Consider the following 16,224-nt stretch of genomic DNA (forward strand, 5'->3'; position numbering starts at 1 on the left):
GGGGTTTGATTGGATGTGTGTAAAAACACCCCGTGTGACGTGAAGACAACCGGATCAAACAATCAACAAATGAGCCATGAAATTTCTGTTTTATATGTTTGAATTTATTTAAATTTACATCATAAAAAAAATTATATAACTTTATAATAGTACAGAAAACAGTTTTCAGATTATACAGATTTGCTTATTTCACACTTGCATACAGAGACAAATAAATGCTGTTACATAACTTCAGTAAGACACAGTATATAGAAAGAGCAATGTAACGTGGGTAAGCTTTAGAGTGGTGTTGGAGCGTCATTATCTGAACTGATCTTCACGAGGAGCTCGAAATGATCTTCCTCAGCATCAACACTTCCTCGGTGGTGAGCTGCAACAGAGATGTGGAGCTGGAATTCGACATGAGTACATCCGAGGGACCCATGTCTGACCCCCCCTTCCGTCCCGGGACTGTGCCTTCATTGTAGGACGTTGAGGCTGCAATGTCTTGCTGAACTGTGCGGGGAATAGAGTCAATGTTCACTGGGAAGGGGGAGGCCTGGGTCTCTTTGCCATATGCGTCCCAGCAATAAAGGGGTTTGGAGATGAATGATTTATTGATCTCAAACGGATAGACGTCTTGGCTGACTGCACTTTTCAGAATACCGCCTGAAGGCAAAGGCTTGTAGGCGGTGAAAGGATTTTGGCTCGCGTTGTGGTGTTTACCAGCAGTCTGGGTGGTTGGTATGGGGCTTGGCAAACTGTTTCGCGTCAGCCTCAGGTCCTCGGCGGAGCTCTGGTGTTGGAGATTCATGTGAAATGTCTGGTTGGTGGGGAGGAAGTCTGTGTCCTCGCCAGGAGGAAGATGAGGAAGCTGCGTCTCTCCAAGCATCGCGGCTGAAGACCCACACTGCCGGAGCCAGTTGCGAAAGACAGACAGCGGTACCTCAATTTCCATCTTGCCGCCGTTCTGCTGAGAGAGGCTGGGCAGAAAGTGACTGAAGTTGAGCTCCCATACTTCTGGACTCCCTTCTCTTTCTTCTTTTGCCCAGATAGTTTGTGTTTGTGTTTTTGGAGAGCTGGCTTTTTGCGGCATTGTGGCGGCGCCTTCGTCTGTTCTCCGTGTCGGAGCAGAGTCATACGAGGGGCTGCTTGAGACCGTTATGGCTTTGACGTCGAAGGCATACGCCTCACTAGCTTTCACAGGGTGCGAATATGACGTGTCTCCTAAACCCGCTTCGCCATCTTGTGTCTCGCACACATCGTCTCTCACCATCTGCGGATGATGAGGAGTGTACAGAGGGGAGGGTTTGTTCAGAAACTTTGGGCTCTTGCTGGATGAAGGCGGGGTGAACGATGAGGCGGGAATGCTGTTGGCTTCCTGCCGCGATGCTTTGACGCTGAGGTTCAAAGGCTCAGTCACTCCAGGCTCAGTCAACCCAGATGTGGTCTTGTACTGTTCTGCCAGGTAGCGCAACTGCTCCAGCGGCTCCTTTGCACTGTCTGTTGGGTTTAGATGAGACGGAGGGAAAGACAACCAGGGTTTGGGGGCAGGGGGGCTGTATGGTGTCAACACTGTGGAGGGGATAGGGACATGGGGGGGCGGAACCGCGTGGGTGGGGTGAAAGTGGTGAGTGTAGTAGGGCGTCACAGGGAAGACAGGCTCATGTAGGTCTGATGGGAGGTTGTGATGGTTCTGTTGGAAAGACAAATGGTCAGTCAGTAGTTGAAGGTGTAGTTGGGAATATTTAGGAAACATCCTTGTTCACCTTCTTTGTTAGATGAAGAAGAGAGTAGGATGAGAAGATGCCACTCTTTGTATGCTAAATATACAACAAATCTGCCCTCCAGCACCTCTGAAGCTCACTAGTGATAATATTACATTTTAAAAAACCCACATTTTAAAAACTACAAGTTGTTGGTTTGAGAGGGGTTAGTGTTGGAATAGTTCTTGACTGAGAGCAGTGGAGACTAAAGGAAGTTAAGTTGTCATTTTTACAATTGTACGGATTAAACAAAACAGGATTATCGTGTTATTAGTTAACTTCAGAGGTGCTGGTACGCAGATCCGTTCCCTTTGAGAACCCTGTTGTTTTCACCCCCATTCTCAGTCTTAATGCTAAGCTAGGCTAATCAGAGGCTGGCTTCAGCTACATATTTATCGAATAAGCATATTTTCCAGCATGCCAAACTTTTGCTTTAATGTATTGTTCAATGCACTGTCAAAGAAAAAGTTTTAACCATTTAGTTAGGTTCATGAAAAACATTATGGTTGAGCTTAAAATAAGGAAACTTAGGTTTATGCAACAAAACAACTTAGTTTTGGCTGAACTTCAATTATGTTCTTTTGTTGCACCTCAATCAGATTATTCACCAGAATAAAATGGTTATTATCACAAAGGTATCATATCATACCAGTTAACAGCCCCTTCAAGATGCAATGATTTACTACTTATCGTGATGAAGCATATATATATATATATATATATATATATATTTGATCAGTCTAAGTTTGTGTTGAGCAGCACTGCTGTGTCATTGGTATCCTGTTTGAGAGTAAAATAATACCAACCTGGTGCAGAGGTATCGATACCAGTTTGCGTTTAGGTGGCCTCTGGCCATCGTCGCGCTCTTTGTTGTAGTTGGCATAGTGGAAGTGCTTCGGCTGATTACGAGGCAGCACGTTCACCAATATGCCCGTCTGGTGGCATTCGTACGGCAGAAGTAGCCTGATACACAAATCAAACGTGGATCAGATTAATGCTTTGAGAAAACACAGCACTCATTCTCAGCCTGACAAATGCACAAGCGTTGGTTAACTCACTTCTCGTAGTGTCTGCGGGTGCAGGTGGCTGCGCTGGTGCTTCGGGGGTTTCCTCCGAGTGTGTTGTACACTTGTTTCCACAGCTGCTGGGAAGTCACCTGGAAGAGTGCAGGGCAATTTAGTGGCTTTTAATGTTGTGATTTAATAACTAACAATACTATTATAAGTAGTATGAGAGAGAGTATTAATTAGTTAATGACTAAATGAAAAGAATTGCTCAATGTAATAAATACTAATAATTCAATTGGAAGTGTAGGATTACCTGGTGGTAGCCACCGAAGTCTTTGACAATCTTGAACATCACAAATAGATCAACTGAAAAAAAAGGAAAGATACACAAAACTTAATATACACTTCATTATTAGAATGTAGGGCTGTTAGAATTGCAACAGTTAATATGCAGGTTATTTTCTTAATTGGTTTGTTTGTTAAGTAAAATATCAGAATATAGTGATTGGGTGCAAGGTGACGTCCTTAGTCAGTACACCCAACGATATTTAATGTACAACAACAGCAACTTAGCTAGATTAAATGTATGTCATGTTTGCTTTAAAACATTACTTTCATCTTATTAAACGGTTGATCGATTTTAACAGGTTTGGATTGTACGTCAATCAACGAAACAATTATTTGACTAATCATTTAAAATCTGAATTATTAGAATCAGTAGTTTATATCCATAGGCAAATACATATATAATATATAATCATTATACCATATCATTGTAATAGAGGACTTTGTTTGGTGCATTAAACAAATGAAATGCATTAAAAACGACAACAACTTGCATCTCAAAATTGTATCAAATGAACAATATAATAAGTACTTTGTTTGAAGCCCAGATTTGGGATTCTCTCGATGGGTGTATCTCTCTTCTTCATGAACACGTAGAGGTCTTTGAGGAATTGTTGCTCTGTCATCTCCTCCACGGCCTTCTTGGTTCTCTCCTGTTGGATCTCTGCCTGGGCCATTTCCCTGTGTGTCTGAGAACACAAGCAAAACAACAAAATATGATCTTCTGTTTGCACTGATTATCAGGACTAATGTTTAATATTTAGGTGTCTTTTGAAATGATCATACCACAGTTGCGTTGTTGACTAAATCTAAAATATGATGTGCAGCGCTACTTGACAAAAACACGCCTCAAGACCTAACATTCTCCGTTGACAATGCCTCACTGTTTGGATGTGGCATCATCTTGACTGATGATTGACAAACACGTCATATTCTTTTTACCATATATCAATCAAAGTGTTACCCCATGTGTGTACAGCAGAGTCCTCCCAATCCCTTGAGACAACATACCGTTAATATAAGACTCAAACACGGCATCAATGCCCTCTTTCATTCCTTAGTTTCCATTGTTAAGTAAAACTGTTATGAATTACTGACCTGCCAGTACACGTTTACTCACACTTGGAGTATCTGTCCCATTCAAAATATAATAATACAGTTCAGAATCTTTACTTTCATTTAGTTATTGTGTTTTTTATCATTTACTATCATTATATTAGTATCATCATGTTCATGTTTTTTTAAACATGTGGATATAATGCTGTGAATATGGTCATTATTTTGAAAATAACTGCACACTGAGACACTGTCCTACCCTGATTTGTTTTGCAGAATAAGATTAAGAAAAGCGCGTCAAATGCATGTTAACCTGAACATGAAAATGCAAAGGCCATATATATATCTTGGCACCAAAATGTTTTATTCTAGTACTTGCAAAAGTATCAATTGAGTCAAATCATAGAGCAGATACATTCTGGATTCTATCTGAAATAGTGTTGCTCACCTGTGTTTCCATTAAAGGGGATAAGTGTGGATCCTATTATTGCATTGACCTGATGACCAGAAAACAAGCTATTATAGTTCACAGCCTGACGTTCCCGCCCGCTGTAGTAAAAGAGAGCAGAAATCACTGCAGCCAGTTCGTAATGTGACAAGTCACACACCTGTCCCTAGTATCTGTGGGTGAGTGGCAGAGGGGGTGTTTACTCCAACGTCTTCCTGCTGAGCTCGCTATCGTCAGACCAGTTCAACCTGTTCTCAAGCACGTTTCCAGAAACGGTGCGCTGGAATATTCCACAGAAATTTGCAGGATGGTGAGGAAATATGTGGGTTCATAATGCTCAGGTAGCAGGGCGTTGTGTTCAAATGAGTCAAGTATGAATATTTATTGGTTTACAACCAGTATAAGACCAATCAGAGCCCCTAAAATGCATCAGATGCTACTCATCATTACCAAATGAGTATAAGAATAAGAATAACTAAAATAACAACAAATACATTATTTTCCTACTAAAAACACGACAGCAGTGTCACTGTGGGTGTTTTTTAGTAAAGTTGTAAAGTTGCGTTTCAGTATAATAGTGCATTATAATCTCAACAGGTACTTTTTTGGGCATGTATGTTGAACACTGGCAACATAATTAGCCAAGTAATTATCAATGTGGATTTTGATGGCTGTCTAATTGTACAAAGTGGTCGGGGACACACTGCGTAAAGGTGATGTGTCGTTACCGTTTGAATGCCGCACAAAGCTTCCAATCGTCACAATTAGCTCAGTTTTATTATTTCCAGTCATGACGTGGGTTTTCAGGCATCCATTAATATATAATTGCGTTAACCTTTAGTGTCCTGTTTTATTGCCATAATTAGGCAAACCCAAAATCGCATCATCACCAAGTCTTTTGTCCTATAACATTCAAAAAACAAAATTTTCTTTTTTTTTTTAAAGAAATGTTGGCCATCAGTCGGCTATAATATTGAATTACACAATTAAATAAAAAAAGAGTCCAACTAGGAGATAAACTGCCATCTGTCCACACTGTTGGTAAACGTTCTGATTAAAGTAAATTAAAAACGCACAAGGGTGTTGCCTCAGATAATGAATAAGAAAAGACATAAACTATAATTATTGTTAAATGATGGTTGTGCTCTCCCATCTCAGAATAACTTGTTGGGTTTATGACAGTACGACATTCGTCTGCGACGTTGATGGTCAGGTTTAGGGTGTTTTTCTGGTTGTGGCACTGCCCATATCAGAACACAGCATATGATAGAACCATGAGCTCATTGTTGTGCAAGAATAAGAATGTAGAAACCTGACATGTTTATTGGGGGAAAGAGATAAATGGAGGAAAAGTTGTTGATGTTGGACGTTAATCCTCTGGAGCTCTAGATTCCTGCAATTCTATGTTGTGAATCACCCTGAGGTGTTGAGGAACATGCTGACATGTCTGTGTCGTCTGATTTCAGCTGATCACATGATGAAACAGCATCGACACCTTTACTTCTCTATATTTGACCCACTATTTAGTAGAAGTGAGGGTGAGTTCCTGAAGTAAAGAGGTCCGCCAGCTAAAGAGAGAAAACAGGAACGGATTCCAAACAAACACAAATAGTGTACAAGCAGAGAAAAGACTGATTCATATAAAGATCTGTACACACTGTACACACTGCACAGGGAGGCGTAGCTCGGATGTAGCACCCCTCCCTGTACACTTCATTAACTTTGTATATATAATGACTCAAATATGACTCCTCCCTCCTTCACATCGCTGTCAATTCCCAGCATCATTCTGCAGCCCCATGAAGCGGGGCCAGGGTGGGGCTCAAGGTGTTTTTTTTTTACCTACCGCTTGACAGACAAGCTTAACGGTGAAACGAAAGTCAGAGCGTCTTTAGCTTTTGTATTGTGGGGTATTCCACAGTGAAACGGAATAGTTGAGGGGTGTACAGTTACAGGAAAAAATTTATTTTTGCATGAAAATTTAAAAAAATAAAGTTTAAAGGTATATAATTCCTGTTATACAAAGGCAACCAGAGCTGAGGAGGATTAGCATGACTTTCATAGGTCCGCTCTACCAGTTTACAAGACGGATTGAAATCAAATCCTCGCATCCTCGTATTTGATTGGACGCTGAAATTGGGCAGACTTAAGCGATAAAGATTCCTGGGAATTTCCCCACTGCGGGACTAATAAAGGATTATCTTATCTTATCTAAAAGAGCACAGTTGGTTCCAAGTGTGTCCTCATGCAACGATGGAATTCAGAGACATTGACCTTGTTCCGTAAAGAAATGTCACACTGCTTTTTCGCCACGTGATGTTCACATTCTGTGTGAAAGTACTGATGACAAAAGCAACCGTTTAAAAAAAAATATGCTCACGTGAAAATGAATCGAACAAAAAAACAAAACAACCCTGGTGTGCAAAGCCCTTCAGAATGTATGAAGGATTAAAGGACTTCCAGCTCAGCCGTAGCTGTAACAACTTCTCCGTGCATTCATTATCAGTAGACCTGACTACGGTTACGCTGTCTTTACAGGTCTCCCTAAAGAAACTTTTAGACAGCTGCACCTAAATCACAACGCCGCTGCTCGAGTCCTCGCTGAGAACAACAAAGTTCCACTTCAGTTTGAAAACGTGGAGAAGCAGCGTTCAGGTTTTATGAACCATATATTTGGAAGAAGCTCCCCTCTCTTTTAAATACGGTTGGAGACTTTCCTGTGAAGCAAATCATTCATTTCTTACACTGCACTGACACTTCTTGTTCTTGTGTATTGCATATCTGTTTCAGCTTGTTTTTATGATCTATTCTCTTGGCACTTTAATGTCCAATGTATTATGTGGTTCTTTTGCACTTCGTCTCGATGCTTAATGCTTAATGTTTTATGTAAGACAATTGCCTTGTTACTGAAATGTGCTTATGTGTGGCCCTGCATGTCCTGTACCGCACACCGTTTGTGGGTGTCTTTAGTCCCCCCCCCCCCCCACCGATCTCTTTTGCTGGTGCTCTCCCTCCCCCTTATCTTCTTCTGTAGGAGTGGAGCACCTGAAATCAATGAATCATTAGAGACATGAAGGACTGGAGGAGTCCTGTGTGGCAGAGAAATGGAGGTCAACCGGCCGACAGCACAGTTTTCCCTTTGTATTCTCCCAGAATGTTTTCCCCCAGCATGGGTTAAAGTTTTGGGTTTTTGCAACTTTAGCTTGTTACTGTGGTTTGGGTTGGAGATCACCAGTAGTGCAGGAGTAGATTTTTGTTTGGTCCAGTCTAGGATGAGCTGGGTGCAACAGCCCACTGTCTTTTGTCCATTTTTGTTTGTTTGCTTTTAACTTTGAATATGGTTACTTAAAAAAATAAAATAAAAAAAGGTTTCCCCTTGTACAGACCCTTTTACAGCCAACATAGATAGATAGATAGTTACTTTATTAATCCCGTCATTAAAAACGTCCGCATTTTGGCAACGAAATTGGGGTTTTGCCCAGCCATCCAGACGACTTAGCAGGAATTAAAACAATGAATTAAAAGAGTTTCAGTCTTTTTGTTGCATGTTCGGATGTCAGAATCAACATTACAACACCGGAGTCAAGTTCTGCAGGCCTGGACTGGATCACATCCGCAGACTGTATACAAGAAGTGGAGGTAGTCACTGTGACGTCACCCATTGGTTTGTGGGCTGCTGCTTTGGCGGCTGGAGTTTGGCACTTTGGCTGTCGCCATCTTGTTTTGGGCTGTTGTTTTGCAACCAGAAGTGACATAAGAGGGTGGAGCGAAGTACAGCCGAACATTGAATAAGACCAAAACGGCTACAATTTACTTTCATGAGCTGAAAACACATGTGAATGGTTTAAAGTTATATAGACTAGACTCCCAGACTAGACAACTAAAACAAACTAGACCTGTCAATCACAAGGTTGCTCGGCCCTAAAGCATACACTTTATTAATATTGCACTCTAAATGGATCATAATTTACAAAATGAACATCATGCTGTGTTGAAGAAGACTTGAGACTAGCGATCGAGACCATAAACTCACGTTTACAATGTTTACTGAGGTGATAAATCAAGAGAGAAGTAGAGTCACTTTCTCAGAGAATTATAAACAATCTCCCTGCTCGCCATTTGAAAGAATGCTGCGTCACAATTTTTAGCTTATTGACCAAGCTGCGTTATTTAACACGTTGTCAGAACGTGTTGAGTCCTTATGGCTGCGGCCATGGTTCAAATCCAGCCCGCGGCCCTGTGCTGCATGATGTCCCCGCTCCCTCCCCCTTTACAGTCTCAATCGGTCCTGGCTAATAATAAGACAACAAAAACGATCGTAAAACCACACCCAGCACACACCTTTTTATCTAACACAACTGGCAGAGAGTAAAATGCGAGACTTGGGAAGTTCAGTGAGTGTATCTATTATTTGAGTATCTGAAAGACAGATATTTTGTTTGCAGAATCACCCGGGGCTGTTCTGATGAATATTAAACGTCCAGTTTAAAGATATACCCGACAGAAAGAACTTCAAATGCATGGCCAGTTTGGATATCTAAATAGGACGCTTATTGCTAGACAAAGGCTCATTCAACATTCAACTCAACACAGAACAGTACATACAGTCTCAATCGGTCCTATCTAAAAATAAGGCAACAAAAACGATCGTAAAACCACACCCAGCACACAACTGGCAGATCCACCCGGGGCTGTTATGGAGATGAATATTAAACGTCCAGTTTCAATTGAGTTTTATAAACTTGGGTCAGGAACGAGGACCCCAGAACACAGCTCAATTCCGCCGTGCAGGTATGTAAGCACAAAACGAACCTGTTCACTCCCTCTTTGACTCAGTTTCCACATCCCTCCCCCAACCCCGTTTTCTTTTTTTTTTTTGTCTCCCTAATTTTCTCTTTCTCTTTCGCTCTCTCTCTCTCTCTCTCTCTCTCTCTCTCTCTCTCTTTCTCTCGCTCGATTACAGGAACAACTGGGGACTCTGCACCACCGCCACCCAAACAGTCTCCATCCCTCCGTTCCCGCCGGCCACCGCACAACCATCGGTCCGCCATTCGCTGTCGCCATCTTGTTTTGGGCTGTTGTTTTGCAACCAGAAGTGACACAATCATGACATGTTTCAGAATCACACAGCAAACCTCTGCTAGGGACAATGCACATAGAAAAATGTGTTGACAATGTGTTGACTCGATAATACAGCTATGACAAAATTCTTAAAAAACGGTTTAACATTTCCTCAAATCCTCCTCTTAAATTCTTTAGAATATAACAATGACTGTACATGTACTCCATGGTACTGTGCTGTAGCCACATTGCTGTGTGGAAACTAATGAGGTCTGTTCATGTTAGCGTTCATGATGCTCATGACAAAGTGGTCTTTCAAAATGCCAAATTGTTCTTTAGGTGTTGCGCAACTAAATTCTTTTAAAACGGAAGGTCCTCACTGAGCTAATCCCATTCTATCATCACTCCTGTGAGACATTGTGTATTGGTATAAGGAATGAGAGCCTTCAGGTTTACTCTTTTTGGTCTGCCCGAGAGGAACACCTTTTTATTTCAACTCTATTGTCTCGTATAACTTTAGAGGAATATTCAAAGCATTTTTCATTTTGCAGTGTCACAACGTATGATTTGTGTATTGCACACATTCATTCATCAATGCCAAGCAGTATATTACTTTAATTAATACAGGTTCAGCAGCAGGTGCTCTTAATGCATTGAATAGTTGGCCCTGGAACTGACACGTCAATGTTAAATGACAGCACCAGTCCCTGTAATGTCTACGGGTCTGCAGTGAAATTAGGCCAGTTGCCATTTTCTAGACACGTGTGGCGCGGAAAAGACAAAACTAGAAGTTTGCCATCCATTTATAGAAGTACTTCATCACTATGAGAAGGGATCAACATGTAAATGTGGGGATTTGGAAGCAATATGAGAGCTGTATGATTATCACAAACTGTATGATCATCATTGATGTACCGACGAAAACAGATGTTTGGCACAAAAGACACATTGGTGGAATAAAAAACAAAAAAATGACAGCTGTTTAACCCTAACAGAGTGCATGATAAACATCAGTAAGAGATCATACAGTCTAAATCCGTTGGATTGAGTTCAGAGATCTGTGTAATTTGTGCATAAATCACAAACAATATTTTGAGTGATATATTCACTGGTGCTGTGTAGTGTGTATTCTATTTCATTGACAAGTTTTGAACTTTATTTCATCTTTATATTAACAGTGATGACATGTAAAGCCCAATATTGAAGTCAGCCGTGATAAAATAGAATTAAAAATACAGACATCTCATCCTAAAACAGATCAATCAAGCAACTTAGAAAGTGGAAAGTAGAAACATTTTTTTTTTTGAAAGAACAGTTTGGTTATAGTTTAATTTGCATTACTATTGAGTCTACTGGACGTTGATTTAAGGAAGCAGCAGTAGCTATCTGACTCTGCCGCCCAGATAGAAGGTTTTTGAAATGAGTAAACACAGACCAATTGATTTGACCGACCTTAAATGATGCAATGACTGTAAACCATTATTATCATATTTATTATCCCAAGCTCAGCAAATCAAATCTGTGTCTTCAATCTCACATAAACTACATAACAAAGCCTTTTTTCCCCTAAAAGTCAAAGGGCACCACCCTTTGACTTTTTAGCTAAAGGACAGGTTCACTATTTTCCAAGTCTGACTTAAAACACAACGTAACCTCGTCCCCACTCGTCACATTTCGCCGCTTGGGCAGAAGAAGCCCCTGTCATAAGAGTGTCATAGTTTGATAAGCTGGGTTAGTGTTGTAGAAAGTGTAGCATGGGTCCTGACCAAGCGCAGAGTGTGACGAGTTGGGATCACAAAAGTTTTGGGTTTGATCAGTTCACCAGCTCTCCCTCCCACCCTCAAAAGACTTCTGGGTCTTAATTCTACAACTGTGCTTTGAGAGTCTAATGATGACGTGAATGGACTCCCATTGATGTTGGATAAAAGCCCGGAACGAGAACTGTCAAACAAAGAAGGCCATAGTCAGTGATGACGGATGGAAAGTTATTTTTAGTACCTGGTGATGATGCTGAATTCTATTTGCAGATGATCCAGTTATTTCCTGATCTGAAAACTTCTTTATGCGTTTTAAAACTTCATAAAAACATGAAAATTGTAATGTAAACGTGTGCGATGATTTTAGTTTAAATGAAACATTGTGAACTAAAGGGCTATACAACCATTTCTTAAATAATACTTTTTGCATTTTTTATTATTTGACATCAATTCATTTTTTTTAAGGAATCTGTTTACATTGTTAGCAAAGCTTTTAATGGATTATTTGCATTCAAACATCTGTCTTCATTATTTGATAAGATTTCAAATTAGTTCATTTACTTAACCGTGACGAGCCGCATTGAAAAGAAACCATCCCAGATTCCTCGTTCACATGAAATGTGTAACTCGCCCTCAGCAGACCTGTTCGTTTGACAAATGATGTTTTGCACTGTGACTGGAGCGCATGTTTGTTTTCAGAATGGTAATTCTTGGATTTGTCACATGAATAGAAAGAGAAATGGGATAATTTAGCATCTGGACAGCTTTATTGATGTTCACACGTAGGCGTATTCAAATCCGGTGGTTCTGTCTTACAAAGGCAGAGAGATCAGCAATTATAGAAGGTTTGAAGTTTTTAGGTTGTCATGTTTCAAAAATCATTGTGTGACGACCCCTGCCCTTCCCTGTCAATCTGTCATTTGCCATGTTTTCTAGATACCTGGTGGCAGGGGATCGTTAGGGTCAACTGGGAACACCTGGGCCCGTTGTTACCAGTCTATAAAGTCCTGGCTGCTCCTGCGGCGCTCTTTCTTTGTCGGCTGCGATTCTCTGCATGTCCTTTTGTTTGGTTTTGTTATGTTGCCTTTGGCCAAATTTATGTTTTTGTCTTGCACCTTTACGACACTCGCACACGCATATTTTCCACTTATGCACTACACACACACACCCTACTCTGATTGTTGTTTACCTCTCACAAATACCTTACTAATCAATGTCCACGGAATTTGCGCATAGGGAGGAGGATTGTTGACATTCCCCGACATTGTGACTGTTAGTTATGAAAGGAAGGATTCACAACAGTAAACTTTACCTCACTGCTGTTGTGGATAAGAAATATGATCTGCTAAGATGTGTTTGAGTTTCGGTAGCAACACGCAAGTTCATAGTTCATCACTTCAAATTCAACTGCACTCAGTTGTTCCATGTGTCCAATGAAGTAATCTGAAGTATCACATTGCCTCTTTTCAGACATAGCTGTCTGAGGCGTGGGCCCTGTTTGTCCTTTTTCTTTGACGTACTAATCAGGTTGTCATTGTGTCGGGATCTCTTTGCTATTTTATGAAGATGACACTCGTCACAATGAACGGCTGCAATTTGAAATGCAGGTATGTGTGGGTGGGGTATAAACACGAGCAAAGTCACACTCAACGGTGTGTCTGTGTCTGTCAGAGAGGCGGACAATTTTCAGCACTTTTTATTTCTAATAGCGTTGTTAGCAGATGAAAAACCAGTGTCATAACATATACAGGAATAGAAAAATGGTGTTTGGTGGGTTATGTTGAAATTGGTGTTCATACTAATGAAGATACAGAAGTGCTGTGCAGAGAACACAATGTCTCCTGGGTTTATGAAAGGATCATTTATCGGCTTATGTTAACAAAAGGTGTTGAGAGAGTGTGTTGAGAGAAATTAGTCTTAATACTGCCGACGGATGAAATGTTTCAGCAACCACAAATAATACCAAGATTTACAAATGTGTTTCATGATTTGTGAGTATTGCATTTTTAATTCAACTAACCAATTCGAACAAATGCAAAACTATTTTACAAATACAAAATACAAACACAAATATTTTACATATCCAACTTCACATTCATTAATTCAATATGATTTGTTATTAAAAGCTTCCTTTAAATCATTTTTTTTTAAATTTAAATATTAGAAGGACCTTTACAGTTGTGGCTTGCTGGAGGGGTTATAAGTGAGGTGAATCCTTAGTGGAAGAGAGGCGTGACCCGCCGCTGGAATAATCTCAAACCATAGCGGGACGCTACGAATGTCACTGTTTCTTTTGTCTTCATTAGTTGTAGTTATTTAAGATGATCAGATGCGTGATCAAACTTTCTGCCCTTCAGTTCGTGTAGCGCCTCATAAGGCACTGTTCTAACCACATTCCGTAAGGGAACTGCGTATTTAGGGGGATTAATTGGCGTCAATGAAATACAATATTCATAACTATGTTTAAATCAGTGCATAATCACTGGAAACTAAGAATCATTACGTTTTTTGTTAGCTAAGAAAAAGGCATTTTCGGGAAGCGGGACTTCTTCCACGGAGTCCACCATTCTAGATTAGATTAGATTAGATTAGAAAACTTTATTAATCCCCAGTGGGGAAACAGTCTATTGTTGTCTCATACATAAAACCACATTACAACAATTAAATAACACCATTAACCATTTGAGACATGAATATCATCAGTAAGATACTAAATCTAAAAAAAACCCCACACATCTAAAAGTGTTCATTAAAATATCTGACCGCTGCTAGAACAAAAGACCTTCTGAGTCGTTCAGTAGAACACTGAGGCATCCTGAGCCGCTCTCTGGATGAGCTTCTGAGTCCACTAACACACAGTGTGATGGATGGCCTTCAAAGTACACAATCGTTCTGAACTTGGCCTTTGTTCTCTTTTCTAAAGTGACATCAAGTGAGTCTGGGGTAAGGCCGATCACTGAGCCAGCCTTTCTGATCATCTTATTGATCCTATTTTTTATCATCCAGGGTTCTCTACATAACACACTCCGTTACTGGTGTTTGTGTGAATCGTGTGCATAGTGTAAGAGATTTCTTTGTCTTACACTCACTGCAACTCTGAACTAAAAATAAATGTAATGACTAAACAATTCATTGGAATCATCTGAGTGAGTCAGACACGGAAGCAGGAAACAACACAGCAGGTGATAACCAGGTTAATCCCATGAAGTGCATGCAACATGTGGTTTCCTGGTGCATGCACAGTGTTTAGCGGAGTAGTGTTCCATTACAGGACCTTGTTGTTGCAGACTAGAAATAGGCCGCCCTGTTGCAATGTGAGACAGTGAAGGGGAAGGTGCATCAAGGAACTGAAAATCAAATGAAATGAGCATGAAGACAATGCGCCTTTCTTTTAATTCTTTCACTATGCTGTCATTTAGTCTGTGTATGCAACCAGTGCAGTCAGTTACTGGGGATTGTAATATGTTTTATTCCCCAGTGTAAGTAGATATTTCTTTTGCAACAAGATGAACTGAGATGAACATGAATTGCACTTTCTGGTTATTAGAATTTGGAAAGCCGTGCCAGGAAATCTGTTTTAGTTTTATTGAAGTGTTGCACTGCATTGGTCAAAACACAAGCAGAGTAAATGCTGTGCTTGATTGTACTTCAGGCCCTCTAATCTACCAATAGTTTACTGACAATACTACGCAGTGGTTAAAGTGTTGAAGTGTCCTGACCTCACCACACAGTGGAGCTGTGGCTCAAACTTTCATATTTCTTTGCCTGCACTGAAATGCCACGTGTGACATGACATGAAGGTAAGGCAGAATATGGCTTTTCATATCCTTCGTGTTTAATCTTAAATGAAAACCTGCTTATATATATAACCTCAATATTGTGGCCTGCACATGTTGACAGTGATCTGAGGTAGGCAACAAACAAATGTGTCGACCATGGAGAGGGTTCTTAGGTTGGTATTACTCTTGCAGTTGATGTTGCTGATTTCCTCTTCTGGTCACAAATAGCATTTTTCATTTCTGCCGTGTTTCTACCTCAGCACCCATAGAAGACTGACCCTAATGCATAGGAAATGAAGAGCGAATACAGATTTTCTCTGAAGTTATGATCCTGCTGCTCTGCATCTCTTTCTCTGCGAGTCAGCCGGCAGGTTAATTATAATTTCAGAGGCAAATGCTTAGATTGACAATAGATATGTCTGGTGAACTGCTGCAAAGGGCATGCCAAAGAGGGACTCCAAATGTCAAACACCCGTCTCTGAAGTTTAAGCCTTTGTAACATCTGACGTATTGATATTCTCTTCCAGACACCAAAAATGTCATTACTGATGTTTTGATGCAGAATATGCGTTTGCTTCTCTGACGGTAATTGATCATTGATGGACGTCTGTGGAAGATATGAACTTCAGATGTGCACGTGCATGTGCGCGTGTGTGTGTGTGTGTGTGTGTGTACTGTGTGGTATAATGGTCGGGGAAGCGTTATTTTGAGCAAATACCCCTGACCTTTTTTGCCCTCAGTGCCCTTTCAAACCAAGATCGAATTTCTAGCAGTGATAACCACCTGAGGCACTATAAACCAAAAGGGGCATAGCAACAGTCTGGAGGAAAGTTATAATGTAGCAAATGTCACTATTTGCATGAGTCTCAAAGGCAAGGCTTTGAAAATATATAGATCAATCTTTTTCTATTTTTAGGAAAATGCTATCTCTAGGGGCTTGCCTTAATGAGACAATGGCAACGTCATCCATACAATACAAATTAATAAACACAGAAAAATTCATCAACCTAACCCTAACCCACCTAT

General features: G+C 40.5%; 1 protein-coding gene across 2 annotated transcripts; it reads right to left on the reverse strand.

The window, feature by feature from the left end:
• Positions 1 to 153: 153 nt before the first annotated feature.
• arid6 (AT-rich interaction domain 6) lies at positions 154 to 4,807 on the reverse strand. Of its 2 annotated transcripts, XM_079179537.1 has the most exons (7): positions 4,762 to 4,807; positions 4,602 to 4,650; positions 3,630 to 3,786; positions 3,066 to 3,118; positions 2,804 to 2,901; positions 2,552 to 2,708; positions 154 to 1,675 (listed from the first exon to the last, which is right to left on the reverse strand). In XM_079179537.1, exons 2-7 carry the CDS (start codon positions 4,611 to 4,613, stop codon positions 317 to 319), a joined length of 1,836 nt encoding a protein of 611 aa, XP_079035663.1. In that variant the 5' UTR covers positions 4,614 to 4,650; positions 4,762 to 4,807; the 3' UTR covers positions 154 to 316. The 2 variants fall into 2 exon arrangements, with proteins under 2 accessions (XP_079035663.1, XP_079035662.1); XM_079179536.1 differs by lacking the exon at positions 4,762 to 4,807 and having other exon boundaries at positions 4,602 to 4,738.
• Positions 4,808 to 16,224: the final 11,417 nt, after the last annotated feature.

The sequence above is a fragment of the Pholis gunnellus genome (genome assembly GCF_910591455.1).
Source record: "Pholis gunnellus genome assembly, chromosome: 18".
In the NCBI taxonomy this organism is placed as follows: domain Eukaryota; kingdom Metazoa; phylum Chordata; class Actinopteri; order Perciformes; family Pholidae; genus Pholis; species Pholis gunnellus.

What these genes read in the sequence shown, in the direction of transcription:
- arid6 (XM_079179537.1), bottom strand. An exon ending in ACTTCGGTGGCTACCACCAG is followed by an intron (nt 2,902 to 3,065) that starts GTAATCCTACAC and finishes GCACTCTTCCAG; the next exon opens with GTGACTTCCCAGCAGCTGTG. An exon ending in TATCGATACCTCTGCACCAG is followed by an intron (nt 1,676 to 2,551) that starts GTTGGTATTATT and finishes TCTTTCCAACAG; the next exon opens with AACCATCACAACCTCCCATC.